This window comes from Hippichthys cyanospilos, chromosome 5, assembly GCF_059441005.1.
Source record: "Hippichthys cyanospilos isolate Australia breed blue-spotted pipefish chromosome 5, RoL_Hcya_1.0, whole genome shotgun sequence".
Lineage (NCBI taxonomy): Eukaryota > Metazoa > Chordata > Actinopteri > Syngnathiformes > Syngnathidae > Hippichthys > Hippichthys cyanospilos.
The window spans coordinates 8,845,157-8,867,314 of record NC_142373.1 but is presented as its reverse complement, the minus strand read 5'-3'; the positions used below and the strand labels follow the sequence as shown (position 1 = coordinate 8,867,314).

The 22,158-nt window shown below is 41.2% G+C and overlaps 1 protein-coding gene and 1 long non-coding RNA gene across 5 annotated transcripts in view; one reads left to right on the top strand and one right to left on the bottom strand.

Annotated features, from left to right (window-relative positions):
- LOC148423368 (plakophilin-4-like) overlaps positions 1-22,158 on the bottom strand; it is a 54,687-nt gene that overhangs the window by 16,415 nt on the left and 16,114 nt on the right. For 2 of the 4 annotated variants that reach the window (XM_088415088.1, XM_088415087.1), the window contains exons 3-8: positions 13,037-13,149; positions 8,013-8,047; positions 5,066-5,191; positions 4,243-4,442; positions 3,337-3,901; positions 1,488-1,514 (exon numbers count right to left, since the gene is read on the bottom strand). In XM_088415088.1, the coding sequence (XP_088271214.1) occupies positions 1,488-1,514; positions 3,337-3,901; positions 4,243-4,442; positions 5,066-5,191; positions 8,013-8,047; positions 13,037-13,149 (1,066 nt within the window). The remainder of the gene's footprint in view (positions 1-1,487; positions 1,515-3,336; positions 3,902-4,242; positions 4,443-5,065; positions 5,192-8,012; positions 8,048-13,036; positions 13,150-22,158) is intronic. The other 2 variants (XM_088415089.1, XM_088415090.1) reach the window with 2 other exon arrangements.
- Positions 13,771-21,593, top strand: LOC148423369 (uncharacterized). Its single transcript, XR_015865622.1, has 3 exons — positions 13,771-13,885; positions 15,492-15,624; positions 21,424-21,593. It is a non-coding gene; the product is annotated as an uncharacterized LOC148423369 (long non-coding RNA).

Here is a 22,158-nt window from a genome sequence, read left to right as displayed (position 1 = left end):
TCCGCCTGCCTCGTGGGTCCACTCCCGACTGTACGAGCTAACGTTGCCGCAAAGCCATTTCACCGTGCACAACAAACAGAATCATTTTGTTTTAGATACACACACTACTATGGCTGAAAAAGTTAAAAAAAAAAAAAAAAAAAGCATAATATTTGCTGCTGATGAAGAAACATGGTTTTCTGAAAACTAAAGGGGGACACTTGAGATGTCACTCCCATTTAACTCTTTCAGTGCCAAACAAGAATTCCTGTCTTTTAAAATAGTAAAAAAAATAATAGCTAATACATTTCTCTTCAAATACATTTTTATTAAGGGCAGCTGACACCCTTGACTAGTGCTTCTCTAATATTAAACCGATTGAGCACTGTAGTGATAACTGTGACCGTTAGATGGCAGTGTTGTCATACATACTTGTAATTCTAAGGAATGGAAATCAGCCTTTCATATGATACCACCCATGTTTACATAGACAACATTTAAACATTGTATTAACACAACGTTGACCCCTCAGTGGGATGAAAGCTTTGGGGTCCAACCGGTACAGATTTATTTTGGGTTTGATAATTAGAAAATAAGAGTCCGAACTGTCTGAATTCAGCCAGCCTATTAAACATTCCCCAATATGTATGTATGATACGCGCCCCGTTAATGAGTTTTCACCACCAGAGACGTCTCTCGCATATAGTGGAGGCCACAAGAACATGACGTTTGGCGGATAAACGGGTAGGACGTGCTCACCCCTTTTCGGCATCAAAACCCATGATTAAGACAACAATCTTGGGACATGCATCTTCGGTGCATTCGATAATACAACCGACTGGAGCCTTGCAGCCTTAACAGCAGAAAAGCAGAGAAATCCTGCACCGCTGTCTTGCCGAGGATGAATGGCTAGCATTCCGATTGCGATCCAGCCATTTAATTCTCCTCGTCAGAATCCTCTCAAGAGTGTCTTTTTTCAGATTACACTCTGAACTCGGCTCGATGAAGGGCGGCGGCGGCGTCCTGCTGCACGCGCACTTGATGGAAAAGACCCTCGTTCTTCCAAAGGAGGAATCGAGGTGATTTTAGGACAAGATTATCTATCTATCTATCTATCTATCTATCTATCTATCTATCTATCCATCCATCCATCCATCCATCCATCCATCCATCCATCCATCCATCCATCCATCCATCCATCCATCCATCCATCCATCCATCCATCCATCCATCCATCCATCCATCCATCCATCCATCCATCCATCCATCCATCCATCCATTTTCCTAAAATATCATGCAATTATTGCGAGTACGATACTAGTACTATGGAGAACAATGTTGAGGACATCCTAACTTTTTGCAGTTACGTGACATTTGCAGAAATGATGCTGGAGAAGGAACAGTATGCACATGCCCACAAAGGACAGTCATGCACACACGTGACGGCTGCACGATACACACACACACGAACCAAGACAGAAACCCCCCCCCCAAAAAAGCAGGTTCACCTTGAACGTCACCGTCCACCAGAGCATCTGAAGATATCCCCAGGCAGCACAAATTCAAGCACATAGTCAGTTCACCTTACAGCATCAGGATGACAAAAAGCTTGTTTTACAGTGTAAAACGATAACTATGCTTTTCCAGTTCTTTTTCGAAAAGTTGTCTTTTCAAAAAGGACAAAGCGCTAACTATGAAGGGAACTGGGAATACATTTTTCAAACTAAAAAAAAAAAAAACCTGTCATCTTGAAAACAAATTACTCTTGTACTCCTCTTGAAACTCAGCCAGTTCATATGTGTCCACTGTGATGGACGTTAGCTTTTGGTCTATACATCTTTTCCACTAAGTCCTAATGTGCTCAGTAAAAGACATCCTGGCCTTTTCAATGATGTGTTTGAGCGCGATGCAATTCATTTTACTGACTTGCTGAGACAAAATGGACAACGGGAGAGAGAAATGAAGAGGCTGGGTCTAGTGTGCGCAAGCTAGATCATGGAAGAGGATTTCGAGGAATCCGATTGTCGTGAGGAATGACGATAATAATCGCCGATACCTGAGGCAAATTACCGTCATTTCTCAAATTTAAGATGCACATGTACAGTATATAGGCGGCACTCTTATTTCTGGGGTCAAATTCTGGTATTTTCTATGTTGTGTATAAGATGCACCGACACTTTGGCAACAATGTAAAGACTATAGTAAAACAGAATGAATCTCATCTTTCGTAAATCGATTCATATTTTCTTGTGTTCATATCCATAAGTTATATATTTGTCGCGTGTTAAGTGTGTTTTCAGATTTCCCACATTTTCCCCAGATTTCACCAAGCTTCCAATTGTGTGTACATTATATGAATAACAGTTTAAGATATGACATTCATATGGTCCTTGGCGTTGTTGCCGCAAGTCCTGTCCACGGTGCAATGACGCACCGTGATTCACACTTGCGACTTTGCCGCAAGGCAGCAAGGACAAACAAGAGAATATCTCAGCACAGGACATTTTTGTCCCGTGTTATCCTATTGTCACTGGCTATCTTTATGTTGGAAAGTATGCAGACATTCGCTCAAATACTGCCTGAGGAGACCAGGGTTGGGAAAAAGGATGGCCGAAGGGCACTTAACGTTAGCCGCATAGCATTGCATAGCATAGCATAACAGCCGAAGTCATATACAACGGTGAGACAAAATTGACATATTTAACAAACAAAAAGTTTATAGGCCCGATGAATGACAATCTACCAAACATATAAGCACAATAAAATGTTTTGACATTTTTTTTATTGCTATCGTTACACTAATTTACAAGTGTGAGAAAATATGCCATTAGGCTAACAATAAACAGTGCATAATTACGACAAAAAGAAGATTGTAACAATTCAATTTCAATTGGATATCCAATGTTATTACCGTAAAGCCAAATGACCTCTGACCTTCATCAAAAATTTGTATATTTTTCCTTAGTCACGATACACCTTTATTTTTCTAAAAATAAACAAACTTATTCATAGGAGTCGACACCAATTGACAAAATGTCACCCACCGAGAGGGAAAAACATTCAATTATAATTTTAGGATTTATCTAGGAAACTTAATGCCAATAGCTCAACTTTATTCTTGTGAAATTATGACTCCTACAATAAAATATCATAATTTCCCATGTAAGTTTTTCTTTTATAGATTTTTTTGTGGAATCATTCTCAAAATATTTATATTTCAATTGAAAAAAAATCCGCCTAAATTATTGGAATGTTATGCTAACCTATTTTTCTCATAATATCCCAACTTGAAATGTCATTGTCGTAATATTTTGATATATTATGAGATACAGCAGTTTGAAGAGCGCGCGTTTGTACCTGCGAGGCTATCTGGCGGCAACCTCCTCTCGTAAGCGTCGTAGCTCTGTGGTCCGTAGGCGTCGGAGTTGCCGAAGACGGAGCGGGGCAACGTGGAACTGTAGTGCTGGGGCACGGCCACCATGCTCGCTCGAACCGGAGACGGCTGAACGGACTGCTTGCCCGCGTGGCAGTTGTCCGCCGGGGTCAGCGGCGAGCCCGCGCGGCCCGACGACGAGCCCGCCGAGGCCCGGTAGGGCGAGGCGGCGCGGCTGAGGCCGCCCGCCCTGGAATTGGCCGAACCCACCCGTCGCAGCGCGGCGGGCGAGCTCTTCTTGGCGGCGAGGGGCGAGCCCCCGGCGGTGCCGCTTCGCTGGGCGGGGGAAGGCAAGGTGGTGGAGAAGATGCAGGAGAGGGGTTTGGGTTCCGTAACGATGGGCGAGCCGTAGGCGCTCCCGGCCGAGGCGCGTAGGGAGCCGTGGGAGGGCGACGCGCCGCTGAAGTGGGACGGCGAGTGAGAGCGAGAAGGCACTGAGCTGACTCGCCGCATCGCGCGGCCGGGCACTGCCCCTCCCACCGGTGGAACCTGAACAAAAACAACAACATATTCCTGGAGCTGAATAATTAGTCTAATAAGGCAACTGGTGCTACAAGCGCCCCGTCAGTCGATAACCACCCCGATATTTAGCGGGGTAAAATTTGAACAAACAATGAATATGCTGAAAAAACATAATCAATTAAATAGCTTCTTTTTTGCCCCTTAATGTTTACGACAGTAAAAAAGACAAATAACAGGGAGAACCTCTGTTTTATAAAACTCGATCCTTAAATATTTATCAACATGCACACAAAAATCATTCATATTTTAGCGCAAACTCCCCCCGCGCAGTAAATGAAGACTGAAGTCTTGACAAGAGTCCAACACACCTGTGCCGAGGCTTGCCCCTCCGCCCTGACGGTCTTGACGGGGGTGCTTGTGCCTGTACCGGCGCCAGGGAATGAGTGCTGCATCCTCAGCTCAGATTTAACCGCATTGTGTTTTCCCTGGTAGCCGCTGATCGCGTCCTGATAGCCGCTGTCTGAGTACGAATTCATCTGAGTTGAACTGTGCGAGTTCCCGGTGGACCCTGACAGCACAAAATACATCAATGGAGCTTTTATTTTAGCCACGACCTTTACTTATAGGAGAGTGACTAATGACATACAGCATGTCCCAAGAGGAGGACGGGGACATTTAGTGATACAGCACTTGCAATGAGTTTACATGTTGCCTTAAATAATCAATAACTAAAGGGACACAGGGACAATCAAAGTATTGATTCGAGTTTGAACTACTATTTAACTCTGCAGTATTTCGGCAGCGTTATGTTTAAAACACGGTATGTTGGCATGTGGTCAAATATATAACATTGTCCTATACATTGAACTTTCTGTAACATCCTCAAGTTTCATCCGCGATACCTTTAAGGTACGATAAGCACACGCACGAAGCTGTTGGCCGCAGCTCACATCCAGATATTCACCCAGACTTGCCCGAACACGCCCCGGCTCGAAAAGGCACACGCGCGCCGTACACGTCCAGCATTACTATTTTCGATACATGCTGTGTTTGTGTTTTATCGGTCTTTCCCACAGTCGGGCGGTTGTGGAACGTACCCCCCGTGATAAAAAGAGCTTGGCAGGAGTAGGAAGGCAAACCCCTGAGGGCGCGCAACTGCAGGAGATAGAGAAGGCAATAACAGAGCCTCACTTTCATGAAGGGAAGACCGCTCAGGGGAGCACAAAGACAACTCCTCCGACGCCATCCTGATGCGGTAGCTCGGCGACTGGGAGGCGTCGGCGAGGCGTGACTGGGGGTCTCCTGGGGCGGGGACGTCTGGGGGAGAAAAAAGGAATCTATTTGACTTCGGAGTACGATTACATTTTGAGCAGATGGGGACTTTATTACCTGCTATCCCCCTCCTTTCATTTCTGCAACATTAAGCTGATAATCACGCACAGTTCAGGTTATGTATTTTACGGCTCTGTGCGTTTTATTGTGTAGTTTGAATAGCCTCCCCCCATTATTCTGCTCACATACATAGAGGCCAATATGCCCTATGCCCATAATCGCAAATCATCACTTTGACTGTATCAAACGGGACGCAATGACCGGAAATGCTGACAGAGTATTACAACCGATCAAGTTTCACTTTTCTGATCATTTCTTGTTTTTAGGTCTGCGGATCTCTCGGGGTCACTGGCTAGTTTGAGAGCCGTAGCGTGTTAGGAGTTAGTAGTAACTATTTTGTCCGTATGTGCCCAGTGATTGACTACTTTCATTTTCAGGATCGTGCGCCGTACACAGGTCCCTGGCAAACAAAGGATATTTTTCCTCTTTGGTCCTGTTAGCTAACGCTAAGCTAGTTTGTCGCAAAGCTCCCGCGCCCAAGTTTGAAAACTCCCATTTGTTTGTTGCTAATCAGCAATCATAAAGTGCTGTTGCTAGATTGGGGTTAGCTAACCAATTAGTTCTGTTGCTCGGATGTTGTTAGCAGGTCAAAAATTCACGTTGTGAGGAAGGCGTTATCTCGCCAATTATTTTTGTTGCTAGGACGGAGTTAGCCGGCTTAATATGTCTGTTGCTTGGACAGAGTAAACCTGCCAAATATCCCGTGACTAATTCCGAAAATTTCTTTGATAATATAACTATCTGAAAATGAAAATCTGTTTTCTTAAAAACATAAGACTACATACATGGGTCGAAATCAGTTTGCAGTGTTTCTCGTGCGAAATTCCTCTCCTCCATATTTTTGTGAGGATGTCAGGCAGCTGAGAGGTTATGGTTAAAAATTGATAATGAGGCTTTCATTGTGGATGTGACAAGAGGGATTATTCTCTTGTCTTAGTCTACAGGAGGTGTGACTGCATTGACATTTCTGGCGGCTGGAGACCGGTTTCCACGGCAACGTCTCCGTCTAAAAAGCCGGGCATCGCACACTGACTCGCGAGGCCGATAAGCCTGGCGGGAACTCGGGTCATTTTGCTCGGGACGCGTAAGAATCGGAACAAGCGAATCGCCGCGTTGGACAGTCGTTCATCATCCATACCACAATGACCAATCGATACCGAGCATAGCCGCCATTACTACTCTCACACTCCTCCACCGCAAATCAAACTCGCAAATGACTTACAACACTTTTGCCGGTGAATACGCACAAGCAAAATCCCCACTGGCTTTTCTGACGAGATCGAAACAAGATTGATGACCGTCCCAGAATTGTTCATTTTTGCAATTAATAAGCCATGAAATGCATTGGCAATAATTCATTACCATCTATTTTGTCTCGCGAGGCGAACAAATAGAAGCTTTTAGTGAAATCTCTCATGCTGGAGCTCAGAGGAGGTAGGCAGAAGTAAAGGCCCTGGGCTGCCAATTATTGTAAGCTCGCTCAGCTTAACAAAGATAATTGCAAACATTACCAACCACCGCAATAGCCAACTACATGTTCTCCTTCATTTCATTAACATGCACGCTGTTAATATGCCTGAAGAAATACAAACATGCAGTGCCAGCAGATATTGAGGTGGTCGACGCGAATGTTGTCCATCGCTGATGGAATTATTTGCTTGGTAGAGCTGAGCAATTAATCGAATTCACTCGATTAATTTGTCATAATTATTTTGTCACAAGTCGACCATTTGAAAATTGGCTAAATTGCGAAATTGACTTTGCGATAATCAACTAATTAACTGTGGCATTTAAACAGGTAAATTCACATTAAGACTTTGTTTAAACCGCCGTACATTATTGTTGTTGTTTGAACAATTTACACTTTTTTTTTTTTACAATTTTCGAACCCTTCTAACTCTTTTTAACCCTTTGCAAACTATACAAGTTGCATTTTTTCCCTAATTTCGTAAACGCTTTTAAAGGCATAATAATTCAAGTTATTTATGATCTCCAACCATTCAAATTGTTCACGCGCATCAGTTCTATCGATACATATGTAGGTTGAATTTATTAACACGCACAAAAAATTGAAAAATGGTGTGGTCTTTCTTTGCAGTTTGTGACATGATGATGACGCTTTAAGACGAAGCCATTAACTGGTCCCTACCGCCACCTACTGCCTTGAGGTGAAACACAAGTCAACAGAGAATTTTCCGTTTGCTGACATAGATTGACCGCAAATCGCAGGAAAATCAATGTCATGAATCCTATTAAAATGCATCTCGGAAATTGTAATTATAATGATTTTATTTGGTCCAAAATTTGGACAATGATTGTTTTTGTTCACAAAATCTCACACATCCAGCTGCAATCACCTTTGAATTTTGATTTTTTTTTAAACAATCAATCAAATCATATTCATCCAGACTGACAAAAAAAAATTGACAATCTTTCCCTCTAAATTGCAGCCTTTGCATATTGGGGGGAAAAAAACCTACACGTGAAATTGAAGTTGCACTTAACTTTTGACTACAATCCATTTGCATTTATTTGAATGTTGATGATAGCGGTGCTTCACTACAATATCTAAAAAACGTTATACTGCAATCTCATGTCATTTTGAATTGGGACTACAAGATCGAACCAATCCCCATATTTGCCTACTGATTTTGCGCACACAGACACAGCCAAAATTTGTGCGCAAGTAATAAATGAAAAACCAAATCACCTGTTTCATAAAAATAAGAAGCAATCTCTAACCTACCGGCAGTTCTCCATGGAAGGGACCTCTCAGATGAGCTGCGAGGGGAGAGGAGGAAATGAAAAAGTAAATATGGGCTCAGTGACAGTGATGCGTTGTTTACCAAGTACATTTTTCATTGGCCTTTCAGGACGGGGTCACAGATGGTAATCAACGTCTTGGCGCTATAACGAGCGGAGTCATCCGACGAAACGCTTACAAATCAGATGTAAAGTCCACTCGTGTCACCTCTGTTTATCCAGCCACAAAGGTGCCTTTTATGTGAAAGCAACTCATTTGTTAGACGGCTCGACAGCATAAGCGATATCGTAACGGAGCAGCGCGACGTCTGCAAGTGAAGCGCAAGCGTAGAATTCGGGATGTCCTATATCACGTTTTTTAGACCAGTACCATATGAGTACTTAACTGTTGAGTAGTCATTGATACTAATACTAAAAAACAATACCACTAATACTTTTGATACACAAAATGACCCCCCCCAAAAAACAAAACAAAAGCACCAACAAAAACAATGACATCATTTTAAAGAAATACCGATACATTCCAATATAGCATTTTTCTTTGCAATTAATGGCAATTTTCTATTTTTCTAATTAGTCATTTCTAGTCTGCAATCGTAAAACTGCTCCAAGAGAGCGACCCATACAGCTATCGGCTTCCATCGCAAGTATTGACACGTTAAAATGAGTCCAGTTGTCAGCTGTACTGACCCCGTCCCTAAAATGATAGTGTGAAATAATGACAGTGCAGATAATCCAGCATTTCATGTATTATAATAAACTGCTTGTTTTCTTGGTAAAGCAGACCTCCAAAAGCCAGGCAGGTTCACAAGATATACAACCGCTACAGCAAGAAAACATTTAAGAAAACAATAGCCACTTCATCATTTAGAAAAAGAAAAAACACTCTGCGACCAGGATGAAAGCGGTTCACTTTGTATGAGAAAAAAATTCCCGCCGTTACAATTAAACAAGCATCATTACTACCACCCTATAAGGCTCTATAATGCGCTTTAAGAGGCACATTCACTGGATGTTAATAGACACATGCGGGCAATTAAAAGCAGTTAGCAAGACGAGATGCCCTCCAATGAGCCAGAGAAAATGGAAGACAGAGATACCTTGATGACATCAACGCTTGCAGGCTAAATGCCAACTTGATGGCTAAGGGTAACGCATTTTTCATGGCCGCCAATATCGTGATCGCGATTACATCCTCCATCTATTTAGCGAATTTTTAAATCTTTAATTTGTTCAATGCCAAATAAATCGAATTATAATGTTCCCATGCTGCATCGTTATTGCGGCTTCACTATCGCAGACTTTCATTTATAAACATAATGCAGAAATTTGTGGTTATTTTTCTTAAACTTTTACTTCTTTTTAAGACAAACTAGTCCAGCACTTATAAAAAAAAAAAAAAATCACCTCCATTCCATGGATTTTTTTTTTCAACAAAAGAAATAAGCTACAAAAATGAACAAAAAGAACAAAAATGTACCTCTATTTTGTGAATTTTGGTTATTTTTATGAACGTAGCTGCGATAGACGAAGGAACGCTGTCATTTTGATTTATTGCCCATACAGTACTTTCTAATTCTTTTTTTCCTCTCTGCTTCAAAACTGAAATCTGCCATCACCAAGTGAAATACTTTTAGTGTGCGCCCTAATCCTTGTCTTCACCCCGCTAAGCTAATGAGCTCCACAGCGGGACCTCCTCTGCTAAAGCTAATCTCCGTTCACACACAGATGCCCAATGACAGCCATTTCATTTGTCGGTGTCCAGCTCTTAAATAAAACGGGGTGTAAATCACAATGGGTGTTTGCTTTGGTGCGTCTCCCGGCGGGAGAACCACAGACCCCATGAATTCAACCCTGCCAAAGTATTTTTACAAATATTTTAAAAGGCTCATGTTTACAACACATTCCTGGTAGGAGTGCAAAGTAAAAAAAAAAAAAATTGGAAGCAGACAAGTCCAAGTGTCGCTGTTAGTGTTGTACAGTATATCCAAACATTGGCTGTGGTTCAACATTCTCATCCAAACACATTTGGTTTCAAAAAAATAAGGCCCACAAATGCTTACAGTACAGATAATCATTTGATTATAAGCCAAAATGATGGTGGAGCGCTGCTGGGGCACACGTGTTGAACGTGCAAACGTGCTCTGTTTTTCACTTGGATGTTTCCAGCTAAGATAATGCACATCATGTAACTTCAAAATAACTTTGCGTAATCTGTTCAAAGTCTATTTAAAAAAAAAAAAAGGTTATTCAGAACCCATATGGAACATCTACTTTTCAACATTCTTAACGTTGTCAATTCCAAATTCAAGCATAAAAATTTCTGAATATAAGCGAAAGTGGATGATATATAATGTACTTTACAGGACATTCGAAAAACCACACTAAACAGGGCTGACAAGTTGGTGATAGTGTGAGCATATGGTCGAAAAGCTTCGTTTTGAAGCGTAGAGACACATATTTGAAGACACTGCAACACCTGCGCCTGTGTGAATAGAAGCCAAGTCTTGAGTCATGCAGTCTGCTCGCACTTTTTGTTGGTTCGCAGGCTCCAGGGCAAGAATACATCATCACATACAAACACATGATCCAGAAAAGATCATCATTTCGTTCTCTTTTGAACCTCAGTCTCAATATAGTTTTTCTCAAAAGAATGCATCTCACAGCTGGAATAAATAGTCAAAGGTTTGTAAGCATTATGTTCATAACAATTCTTTAACAATGAGCTCAAATACATTTGCGGTGAATGGCGTGTCGACTGCTGATGGAAAATCAGTTTCAACACTATTTGACACTCATTACCCTAACAAAATGAGAATGCCATTATGCAAATGCTATTGACTGTATTGCAAATTTTGCTGTGCCCTGGAGTTTGCGTCGCATTAAAGGTAACTTTGTCCTCATGTTTAACACATTTTAGGCATAAATACGCTAATGTGTTTGTAATACTGTTTGTTTTTTTTTCCAATATAGTACCGTCTCTCTGTGGTTAATACAAGAATACAAATACAGCATACGAAGAGAAAAATATGTTCAATAAATTTAAAATCTAAAAAACAAGTACTTTGTAAGATCGCTACTTCACGAGGGGAAAAGATGCTTCGGTTAGCACCACAATATTCAAGTTTGTATCATACTGCTATTATATACAGGTTTAAAATGATTTCATACAACTTTTTTTTTTCTTAAAATCAAAATGAAGCCACAAACACAACCTTACTTATTCCCCAGAAAATACGTAGCAACTTCTTCGCTCTTTTTCGTTTCATTAAGAAATGTCAAAGTGGAAACAAACTGATGCTAGCCATGCAAGTTATCTGCCTTGCTAGCATGTTTTTAGAATTGATTTCACAATTATGGACGTAGTAACTCGTGGAAAATGGTTGCAAATGTTCATTTAAATATAGAATCACGGAAATGACGTTAGCTTGAATTTGTCAAAGAGCGATAGCTTTATTTTTTGTAATCGGTCCATGCTGCATGATGGCGGGCTTGGCCACAGCTGCGTTGTTAGCCCACATGCCGTGACACGGTTCTGAAACCGGGGGACAAGGGGACCAATCCCCACAACAAGCCCAGTAGCTCTTCACTGTCAATACTGCCACGATAAGCAAATAACACTCCGCTACAATGTGTGTTCGCGCACACAACACTGGCTCAGCGTTTTCACCACAAACACATTTGTATTTAGCTCCAATGAATTGTCTGGCAGCCTTCAGCTGATGTCAACAAACGCCAGCTATCGCTGAATGACAACATTAAAAACCATAACAATAGGCATGAACGTGCAGGATGCACGTCGACATTCGTTTGTGTTGGGTTGTACTCGCAGAACCAGAACCACCAATGATAAGATAAAAGTCGCGATATAGAGATCATATAAAACCATTCATTAAAAGAACCCTCTCCTCAAATAGAAGAAAAAAATGCTTTGCACCATTTTGTCTCGACGCAATTACAAACCTTACCGTGTGGGTGTCAAAAGCATAAATACTATACTTTCTAAAATTATGACTACACAATACAGTTCTAATATAGCCACGATACAAAACTTGACGTTGTTACTATACGTGTCATTCAATGTTGATTCTGAAAAACACAATTAGCATCACCCTAGCAAACATTTGTTCTACAATATCAGGGGGTTCTGTTGAACATTTCAGTGTGTGAATAAAGTAAGTTATGTCTTTAGATAGATAGATAGATTTTAGACATATCCCTCCCCTTAAATTTTGGTCAATGAAGCTAGCTGAAACACAACACTTGCGGGATCAGTTGGAACACCATTTGTGTCAGACTTCACATCAAACTGTATAGTCCTTTTTGTCTATCTAGCCAGCCTATATGGAGCAATCAAGTGCTGCTAGCCAGCGGCTAATTTATGCCAGGGCACCAGTATACGTCAAGTGTTATTGTCAACGTATTTAAGTAGTTTATCGCTACCTTGAACTGGAGATTGAATGTGATTTCAGAAAAACATGTGCTGTTTGTCGGGGCCAACAGATGCAGTTGAAAGACTAGTCTGCGATTACGTGTTCAATCTAGTATCATTTATGTTATTTTAAAGTTGGCCTTCTCACTGCAATTTTGGCATTTTACTCCCATGCAGCGCTTTTACAATTGTTGCAGCGATTGGCTTAACATTCTTTGATACGCCTCGAGCAATTTTTTAACCGGGTACTCGGATGACTAAAATTACCCCAAAATCAGGCTTACGTAAAGACACAAGATGGGACAACAATCGGGCACGCTGTCCGATGAGAGTCTGTTTCGTCCCTATGCCATGACGTTTACACAACGGAATAACAGTGAAGGATGAAGAAAAGGCCATGGCTTGGAGCGCCAAAAAATTGTGGAGACTTACCGCAAAGTTGTATGCCTTCGTGTTAAGAGGCCCGAGGCCATTGCATCTTTTTTTCTTCATAAGTCCACTGTATCATTTTTAAAAATGCCTCAAACTTGAAATAAATAGTACATTTTCCAGTGTGTGCTAGATCGTTTCATTACCTGCTGCTTCCAGCCCCCGGCGATTCTGCCCCGAGTCTGCATCTTTCCAGCTGATTGGCCACAATCTGCCTCTCAACCTCCAGCTCCCGTGTCAACCGCTCAAACTGGAGCTCCTACAGCCGCACCGCAACAAAGAAAGAGGTGAGGGGAGCGAAGGTCAGTCATACATGCTTATCTGAGTAAGCGTGACATGCGTCTATTGACAGATCTAGCAAACGAGGAGTCAATAGAGTCTTTAACACAGAAAATAGCACAATCGAGCTGTAATAAAAGACACATTGACAATAATCTGTCAATGCCGGTCCTCAGTGAACAGCACACACCAGAACAAATTAATTTCATATGGCGGGGGTCCATTCTATACACACACTAAGTTTTGTGTCACCAAATACACAATTTCAGATGTGTTGGCTGTGCACCAGCCACATACCCATAAGCACCTCTTTGCATATGTGACATTTGGCCTTGATGACTCTGTTGCTATGGGAGCAGTGTAGAATTTGGCATTTGACTAATTACCCATCATCAATGAGGCTTTCGCTCGTGCCGTTTTCCAGTTCCGTGCCACAAAGTGGCACTCGGCAGCAAATACCCAGAACATGGTGCACGTACGAGGTAATTAGAAAAAGCTGAGCTATGTCATCCAAAGCACCACTTTTCCGGATTCCCTGAGCTCCACTAAGAGCGTTTTTCTGGCCTTGCTCGCCATGACTCTATGAACAGATGACAGGGTCCTCAGACCTCTCATGTAAAAGCCTTCTCAACACTTCGTTACGTTCGGGGCCCCGGTCGGCAGCGTGAACGAACCATGCGTGGAGCAGCTCTTCTGCCGTGAGGAGACTTAGGAAGGTCACTTGATTTCTTACTTACTTACTTTCAAGTGTTCTTTGGACGCCCTCCGTGATAAAAAAAAAAAAAAAAGAAAAAAAAATCAACTCTCCTACTCCCTCGAACTGCTGTGATATGCCCTCCACCGCTCTTATCTCCATCACCTCAGTAGATAAATGGAGCTAGGCTGCAGGCTGTGGTTACTCCATAATCAAAGTTTCCCAGGGGATTATATGAGGTGGATCCAGGAGCTGCAGTTTAGCATTGCAAAACCATAAGTGAGGATGATGCACAGGAATATAAACATAATTGGAAATCAACGCCAAATCACAACTCCCTACTCCACTCAAATGCGTCAGATAGTAATGTAAATTTAGGGTCTATGCGACTTTTCCTTTTTCTTCCCCCATTCTTGGAAGCCTGTAGTTCATTGTACAGTGTAGCATCTCTGGAGTTTTTTGTTTTTTACAAGCCACCGGGGAGGCAATCTCCTGGTAAACAAAGGGAGACAGAAGAAGACGCCATCAAAGTATTGATTTTGACTTTGAGCTGCCGCTTTACTTGCCACTGGGAGGCACTTTCCACTTGTAAACACAATTAGGTGTGTTACTGTTGTGTTGATGAAATATTCTAACCATTCTAGTGTGCCGGTGCTATTTTGAAGATATGCTGGTGCTGCTGGCCGGCTAATGAGCATTCATCTGTTAAGCAATCAAGTCAATGACGGTATTGTAATCACTCCTTTGTTAGCTTGGTGCTAAGCTAGGTGGCATGATGGACACGTTGGCCTGTGTACGGAAAGGGGTCCTTAAAGTTGAAGTAAGTGATTTTAAATTGAAAGTTAATACCTCTCTGTAGAATGACGTAGCTACGTAAGCGTGTTGGGCCGGTGAATAAGATAGCTCGGTAAAGCACTTTCGATAACATTTAACACAGTGATCAAATTGAATTTGTCATTCGTTGAAAGATAACGTATTTTTCGGCTGACGTACTCCGATTCGAATCGATTTTGGATTCGGTGGCTAAATGGAGAGCAAACAGCGATTGTCGATTTGGAGTGCAAGACCAGGCCTTACTATTTACAGCGGCAAAAAAAAAAGCGTTGACACAAAGATCACTCTATACGAGCAACAAGAGTGAAACCGAAGGATCACTAATTTATGTGATGCTTTCAAGGGATAACAAAATCCCACACTTAATTGCATCCGCTCTGTCATGATGAGATTTTTTTTCCTTTTCAAGCATGAAGCTCATTAGCTTCTGCTTCAACTTTTCCCTTGGCTATAAGCTATAACGAATATGGATTCAAAGCGTTTTTAATGAGCTTGTTTGAGCGCGGGTTGATGCGGCAAAAATGAACCTTGGCCAAATAACACAGGGACACAGAGAAGATGCAAATTACAAACAGTAGCACTCAGTAGCGCATTACAATCATAGCCAGAGGAACCATTAAACAAATGCGACGCTTACTTAACAATAGCGCAGCAATCCCCGACTGGCATCAAGCTTGAAGACATACACAAGAAGCCAGCTGGCCTGTACCAACAAGGCCCCCCATGCCTGCATTTGCATGATTTTCCCGCGGTACCCGAGATGATTCAGATCCTGTATCCCCTTGTGTCCTCAGATAAACAGATGACGGCGCGGCAGCTAAGCCACGCGACGGACACGCTTCATCATCATGGCTGCTGCTGACCAAACAAGAGCTCTGACATGCCTCCAGCACCGTCTCGTTACTGCTGATTCAGCACACTACAAAGGTCCCAGCAACCTTTACTGTCATACATTTAAGGGGAAAAAACTTTTTGGCAACACTCAAATGACTCAATCCTCTCTGTATGCTGTTCATGTTCACCGTCTAATACTGTTAGGTTCAAACTATGTTTTTTTCCTTGGGTTTCATCCCTTGCTGTTAAATTGGACTATCTTTAATTAACTAGTATGAATCTGATAAGATCAACCATTATGGAAGAGTAAAATGGATGTGACACAGGATAATGACGACAGAGCAATTTACGACAAGAACAATGGTGTCATAATTCCTCCGAGCTGGTGTTCAAATGATGATAGAAATAAACATGGGAAATGAGCACTTCGGTATAATTAGCTGCCAAAATGTCACAGTTCCAAACTGTTCCTTTCTCCCACGTTTATTGCGAGCCTAAATCTAAAGGTGTGAGATACTGTATATATCTCACACCTTTATACCACTTTTTTCAAACCGATAGCACTCAATTGTACTGACAGTGACCCATAGGTAAATATTTGAGTGCTATTTCACTTTTATTTTCATGAAAAAGCAATTTTCTGCTAAATCGTAATTTCAAGTGTGTGGTAGAAAAACTGCTTCATAAGGGCGGCACTCATACTAAATGTCCAGTATTGGTGTTCATCATTCCCTCGTAAGTACAGGGTTCCGCCTATTTGACTGGATATGAACCAAATCCTGCTATGGTTAGCTAAAGTCTACAAGAAACTGATGCCAACTTTGCCAAGGTTTATGATTGCTTATAGACTCCTTAGATAAAAACATAAATGTTTTGTGCCAGGAATGTATTCTTTATCCTCTACGAAGAACAACACTACTGAGAATTATTGAGAAGCTAAAAAAAAAACAAGCACTAAATTTACACTTAATATAAAAATAGCAGTTATATATTCATCATTGCTGGATGTTTTTATGATATGCAATATTAGAAATTAGGCTGCTCTCCTTAAAGATAGAAATAAATGAAAGGCAAAACATTTCACACTTGCTGAAGTCAAATGACATCTTTGCTGATGTTTAGCTGGAATTTGCAACAGCAAAAATAAAGCAACACCCTATTCCCAAAAATATAGGACACAATCTAAATTGCATAACTCTTGAAGCCAAGCACAAAAAAAGCATCATGTCTAGCGAACTAGTAGAAGTGCAAAGGCTGATAGACTCCCACTCACCTATTTTCCAAATGTCTTTATAGCGCTGCCTCATTTGCATTCACACGCTGTGCACATAATTGCACATAAAAGCACAATGTGAGCATCATTATTGAGGACCCATTGATGTGGAGATCCGTTTAAAGGTTTTTTTTTTTTTTTTTTTTTTTAAAGTAAATGTTGACAAATGTGCTCATTTCCATTACGTCTTTACAAATGTTTGGGGCTGCTCAACACGGTTTGTCCCTGAGCTTGCAAACTACTCCTAAAGGTTTCATGCAATGCTTTGATCAGTCACACAAAGGTGACTCGCCACCCTGCGTTGTGGCTAAATGTCTGAAAAACACTGAGTCGTGTTTGCCCGTGCGGCTTAATTCGTAATCGAACTGGAGAACGGCAACAGCGCAATGCCAAAAGCAGCAACCTGAAATGAGGACAGCAAGCAATTTAGCAGCTGTCAAACATGACCATTATGCTATTAAGGGAAAATGACACTTCCTAAAGAAACTGGACAAGTCAAGGACACATTTGTGCAGTTGTCTATTGTGAAAAATAAATATTCTTCGCTCATAAACTCGGAAGTGCACAGACACGCGAGGATGAAATATCAGTCAAAAGTTAATACAGTCTTAACTACATCTATCAGTCATAAATGAAATTGTTTCGCATTCGAATTTATGTTGTTTATGTAAGTAATGAAATATCATCAAATTCGATTTTTTTTTCCTTCAATATTTTGGTTTAATGTGCGATTTTTTTCCATGGGCCTCTTCCCAAGTATTTTTATGATTATAACTTCATAAAATTCTACTAAAAAAGTGTGGCGTAAAGAACTGAATATGTCATGATACCACAGCTAGAATGCGGACAAATTTGTGCTTTTAGCGCTTCCGTTTTTCACATTTCACGACATAATATCATTCTGAGACACAATCTGTTGATTTGTGTCCAGAGTAGTGGACATTTATTTTTGCTAAATATTTTTTGACTCACTCGAGCTAGTCAACTTAGTCCAAGTGTGTTTAGAGGACATTCTGGACTTTCCAATGATGTCTCATGCGTTGTCTCGAGTGTTATTTTTCGTGTGTTAGATTTTTCTTCTTCAAACAAAGCGCTGTGCGGTCGTGTCTGTTTTATTGAACTTTGGAACTACATTAGTTGTGATATATCTCTGCTTATTTTATTATTCAGCAACTCCAGAAGATAATGCATCATCTGTATCATCTCCGGTTTGTCGGCTGTAAAACTGCATCGAGATTTTCGATAAACAGCCGCGTAAAACTAAACCAAATATAAACAAACGCTTTGCAAGAGTTACAATAGATTTGCTCTTAATTCGAAAACAAAATGTACAGTTCCTGTCACAACGCTGAAAAACATTAAATGAGATATGTTAAAACCTCACAAACCCCAATTTGAGAACCGCTCTACTCCACTGATGTCATTTTGAGATTGATTAATTGTTCAGCTCTGGTAAAAGCCATAAAAAGGATCTGGTAGAAATCCATAAAGGATCATGAACCACGATGGATGGGGGGAACGCCGCACCGTGTTTGCGCACCCTTCTTTCCCCTCTGTACGTGATGTAACGCTTCCAACCGGGGTGATGATCAGGGAGATCATTATAATTATAATGATGACAGTGATATTCATGAGAATTAACAGTTAGGTGTTGGGGGAGATTTTCCCCGGGCTACGTTCAAAACGAGACGGTGTTGTGCCAGGACTGCACGCACCGCTCCTCTGGCATCTTGTCACACGGGGAGCAGATTGTCTCCTCTTTCCTTATTTTCAGCTTTTCTCATCATTGACAGCCGCCTGCCACAATACATTTAGTGAACGCTTCAGAGGTGACAGCCTATCTAACGCCGCCATTCTCCATCAATCCCCCGCACTCTCCTTTTTTTGTCCCTGCCTCCACATCCAAGTGTTTTGTCTTTTCCACCGCACTCTCCTTCACCTGCATCCCACCGCCGACAATGCGTCGCGCTCTTCCTCCCTCGCGGGGTAATTGCTCGGAGCCAGGCTTCCATTTTGATGTCCATAATCGAGGCCGCGACGCTTATGGGTCTAGATTTCCCCTCGCCTTTGTCACGGCGGTGGCAGCACCGGAGAAAGCGAGGCAGATAAGAAGCGGAGGAGTGGAGAAAAATGGTCAGCCAATTGTAATTAGGGGGCTTATTCACTTACGCGGACCAAGCTAGGAGATTATTGCCCGCAGAGAGAAAATATCTTTTCTGGAACACTTTGGCCAATTGACAAAAAGACTTCCTGTCCTACAGTATAGTAAGATGTATACATACAGCTCTGGGAAACATTAACTTGTTAACGTTCATATTTGTCCACTGGAAAAAAACTGCCACCGACGAATTATTTTTCATTCAGAAGCGGGTCTCTCCCAGCTTTCAGCGAAATTTAGTAAGGCTGGGCAAGCAATCATACATGGTATCTGTTTCGGGCTGATATCTGGCCTTATTTCAAGGAACTTCTCTTCGGGCGGTTTTACAATCGCAAATTAGAAATTACAAATTAGAAGAACAGCCAATAGACATGATTATTTTCATGAAATTTTGTTCAATCCTTTGATCTTTATATCAAAAGCATTTAACATCAAAAAAGAAAAAAATGTAAAGAAGACACTAGGGAGCTGAAATTTCACCTCGATGGTTACAAAATGTATCATTTACACATGGTAAGACCCCTTATCCATCCCTTTGCTGAAATAACGCGAGAATGATGTAGACAAAAATAACCCCAAAAGACCTGTGATTGTTTTATTGGAGATTCAATTTTTATATCAAAAGTAAAATTGGTCTCTATACTTGCTATCCTTACCCATGACTACTAAAGAGATGAAAACTTACTTGTCTTGGAATCGGTCGGAAAAAAAAATGCCAAACCCAATCCTTAAAATTTAGATTTGTAAACTGGCAAATCAGATCAGCACAGTTTTTTAGGAGAAGATATAGATTAGGAGGTGACTTTTGACTTTTCACATGGAAAAGCTAGACTGAATGAACATACTTTCACTTTTGTTCAATTTTCATCTTAATTTTGTCATTTTATTGGCCAGAGCTTGAAAACACCCTAATGCAAAAATGCAGACAGTTTAAATACAGTATTGTTATCTGGTTTCTGAGATGTTTTACTTTAATCCATATTTATATGTGCACTCCCCACCCCCCTGTCTGCACAAAAAAAAAAAAAAAAAACTTCTGCTGAACCTCTGCTGAAAACATGGTCAGTATCCAAGGTTGTGAGTACTTTGTTTATGCAAACAAATTCAGTGCACTTGCTTCTTGTTTTGACTGTCTCACAGCATGTCTTCAGCGTAAATGGCTGGTAGATTGTAACAATGCAGACAGAAAAGTTCTGAGACTATCAGTGACGTTGAAAAGTCAAAAGTAACTTCTTCAATAAGCTCAAACGCAAGTAAAATGTCAAGTTTAAGTGAAAATATTGGCAGCATAGCAATAAAATAGTGACATTTTGAAGGTATGGAGTCGGGGATGGTGGGGGTCACATCTGTAGATTATTAGAAACAATCTGCAAATGCTGGATTGAGACATGCAGACTATTTATTGAAATTGTAGTTGATTGAATCAGTTTTTGCTCATGTATACAAAAACATCCGAAACATTCAAAATTGGCTTTTGCTGTGAGAAGTGAGATTATATGTCAAAAGTATTCATTGTAATGCTACTCGGTATTAATAATGGTGACTCCTCAAGAGCTGAGCACTTGTATGACATAGATCCGAGGAAGAAAAAAAAATCCCCTTTTTATAATGAGAGAGATTTACACGCTTAACATCCAGCCCTTCTTGAAATCTACAATGAATGAAAGCAAGGTGTTAACAATTAACTCCAGATCTAATCCAATCAGCCTTGAGGAATTCCACACTGCTTTTTCACTTTGAACTTTTTGCTTTCAATCTATGACCTTTGCTTGAGCACAAAGTGAGCATCCAGACCAGTGGTCACGTATTTGACACCAAAAGAAACTCTCCTTTCTTGAATACATTAACAAGGACTGGCTGAAAATAACCTAACTAGTTTAATTGTCGAAACTTTTTGCTTGACATTAGAAAGCGAACTCGAATTCATTCCATTTTAGCACTACACGAGCACAAATCAAAAATCCATTTACCGAGAAAACGAGTTACACGAATACAAATTAAAAAGTGTTTTACTCCAATTATACAAATTCAAGTTTGGAAACGAGAGCAAATGAACCACAGGGAAGAATGCAACTATAAAACGTTCTTTTCTGCTGCCCTTGTTTGGGCATGTGGGCAAAGTCTGCTTGCTGCAGTCATAGCAGTGGGAGAGAGGGACAATTCCAGTCAAACATAGCAACAAAAAAAGTCGAACAGGGCAACAGGAAATTAACAAGCATGGAAATAAAGCAGCCGATAAAGAGCTAGAAAATGACAAAACTGACTTACCGAGCCCTCGGACATCCTTAGCCTTTAACAAATACTACAGCAAAGTAGGTGAGCATGCTTATAGTGGGATTCCTCGAAAATCCTAACAATCAAAGGAAAACCTCCAGCGAAAGGGGAAGAAATACACCCACTAACCCGGGATCTCATTTCCTCCCTTTTCCACTCTCACCCACCCTCTCATCCGTCTTTCCAGCTCGCTATCGTTTTACGCTCTACAGGAGGAATTCCCTCCGAGGCAGCGGCTCTCTGTAGTCGGTGGTCAATGAAAAACCGCAGAACTTAGGGCAGGCAAGCCGCGCTTCCTGTTATCTACTCAGACCGGACAAGCCACTACCGAGGATCTTCTGGGGAAGGAAGTGACATCGACAGGTGCTGCCTCCTTCCTCTCCTTACGCAGGCAAACAAAGCCTAAGTTCTTCCAGGAAGCACCCGCCTTGCGTATGTGTGGCCTTTGTTAATAAACAGCAAAGAAGTCAACAGTCCTAAATGAAGTGGAACAGACCATGTTGAATTCCAGGAGTGACACAGTCCAGAACAAACACTGGATAACTAATTGACAATGTGGTAATGTGCTAAAATTAGAATAAAAATGGCATATTTTGCTGACTTGAAAATGCTGTTGGAAGATCGCATAACTATAGGAATTTAGGACAGATTTCTACTCTTATACAGTTCCTACAAAAGTATTTAACCCAAATGCAGAACACTGCAGTTCATCACAAACTTCAAGCGTGAGGGATAACGAAGAAAGTCACCCATTTTTTTAGTTCTAGTACAAATGATATGATTCCAGAGTGGCCCTGGAAAAGATGTAGAAAACAAAGTATTCTATGAATGACGTAATCCATATCAGTCACTGTTCACGCAAGCAGGTTCGAGCCCGTACATGCGTGACATCATTGTGCCGACGAGACATCAAGTCTACAGA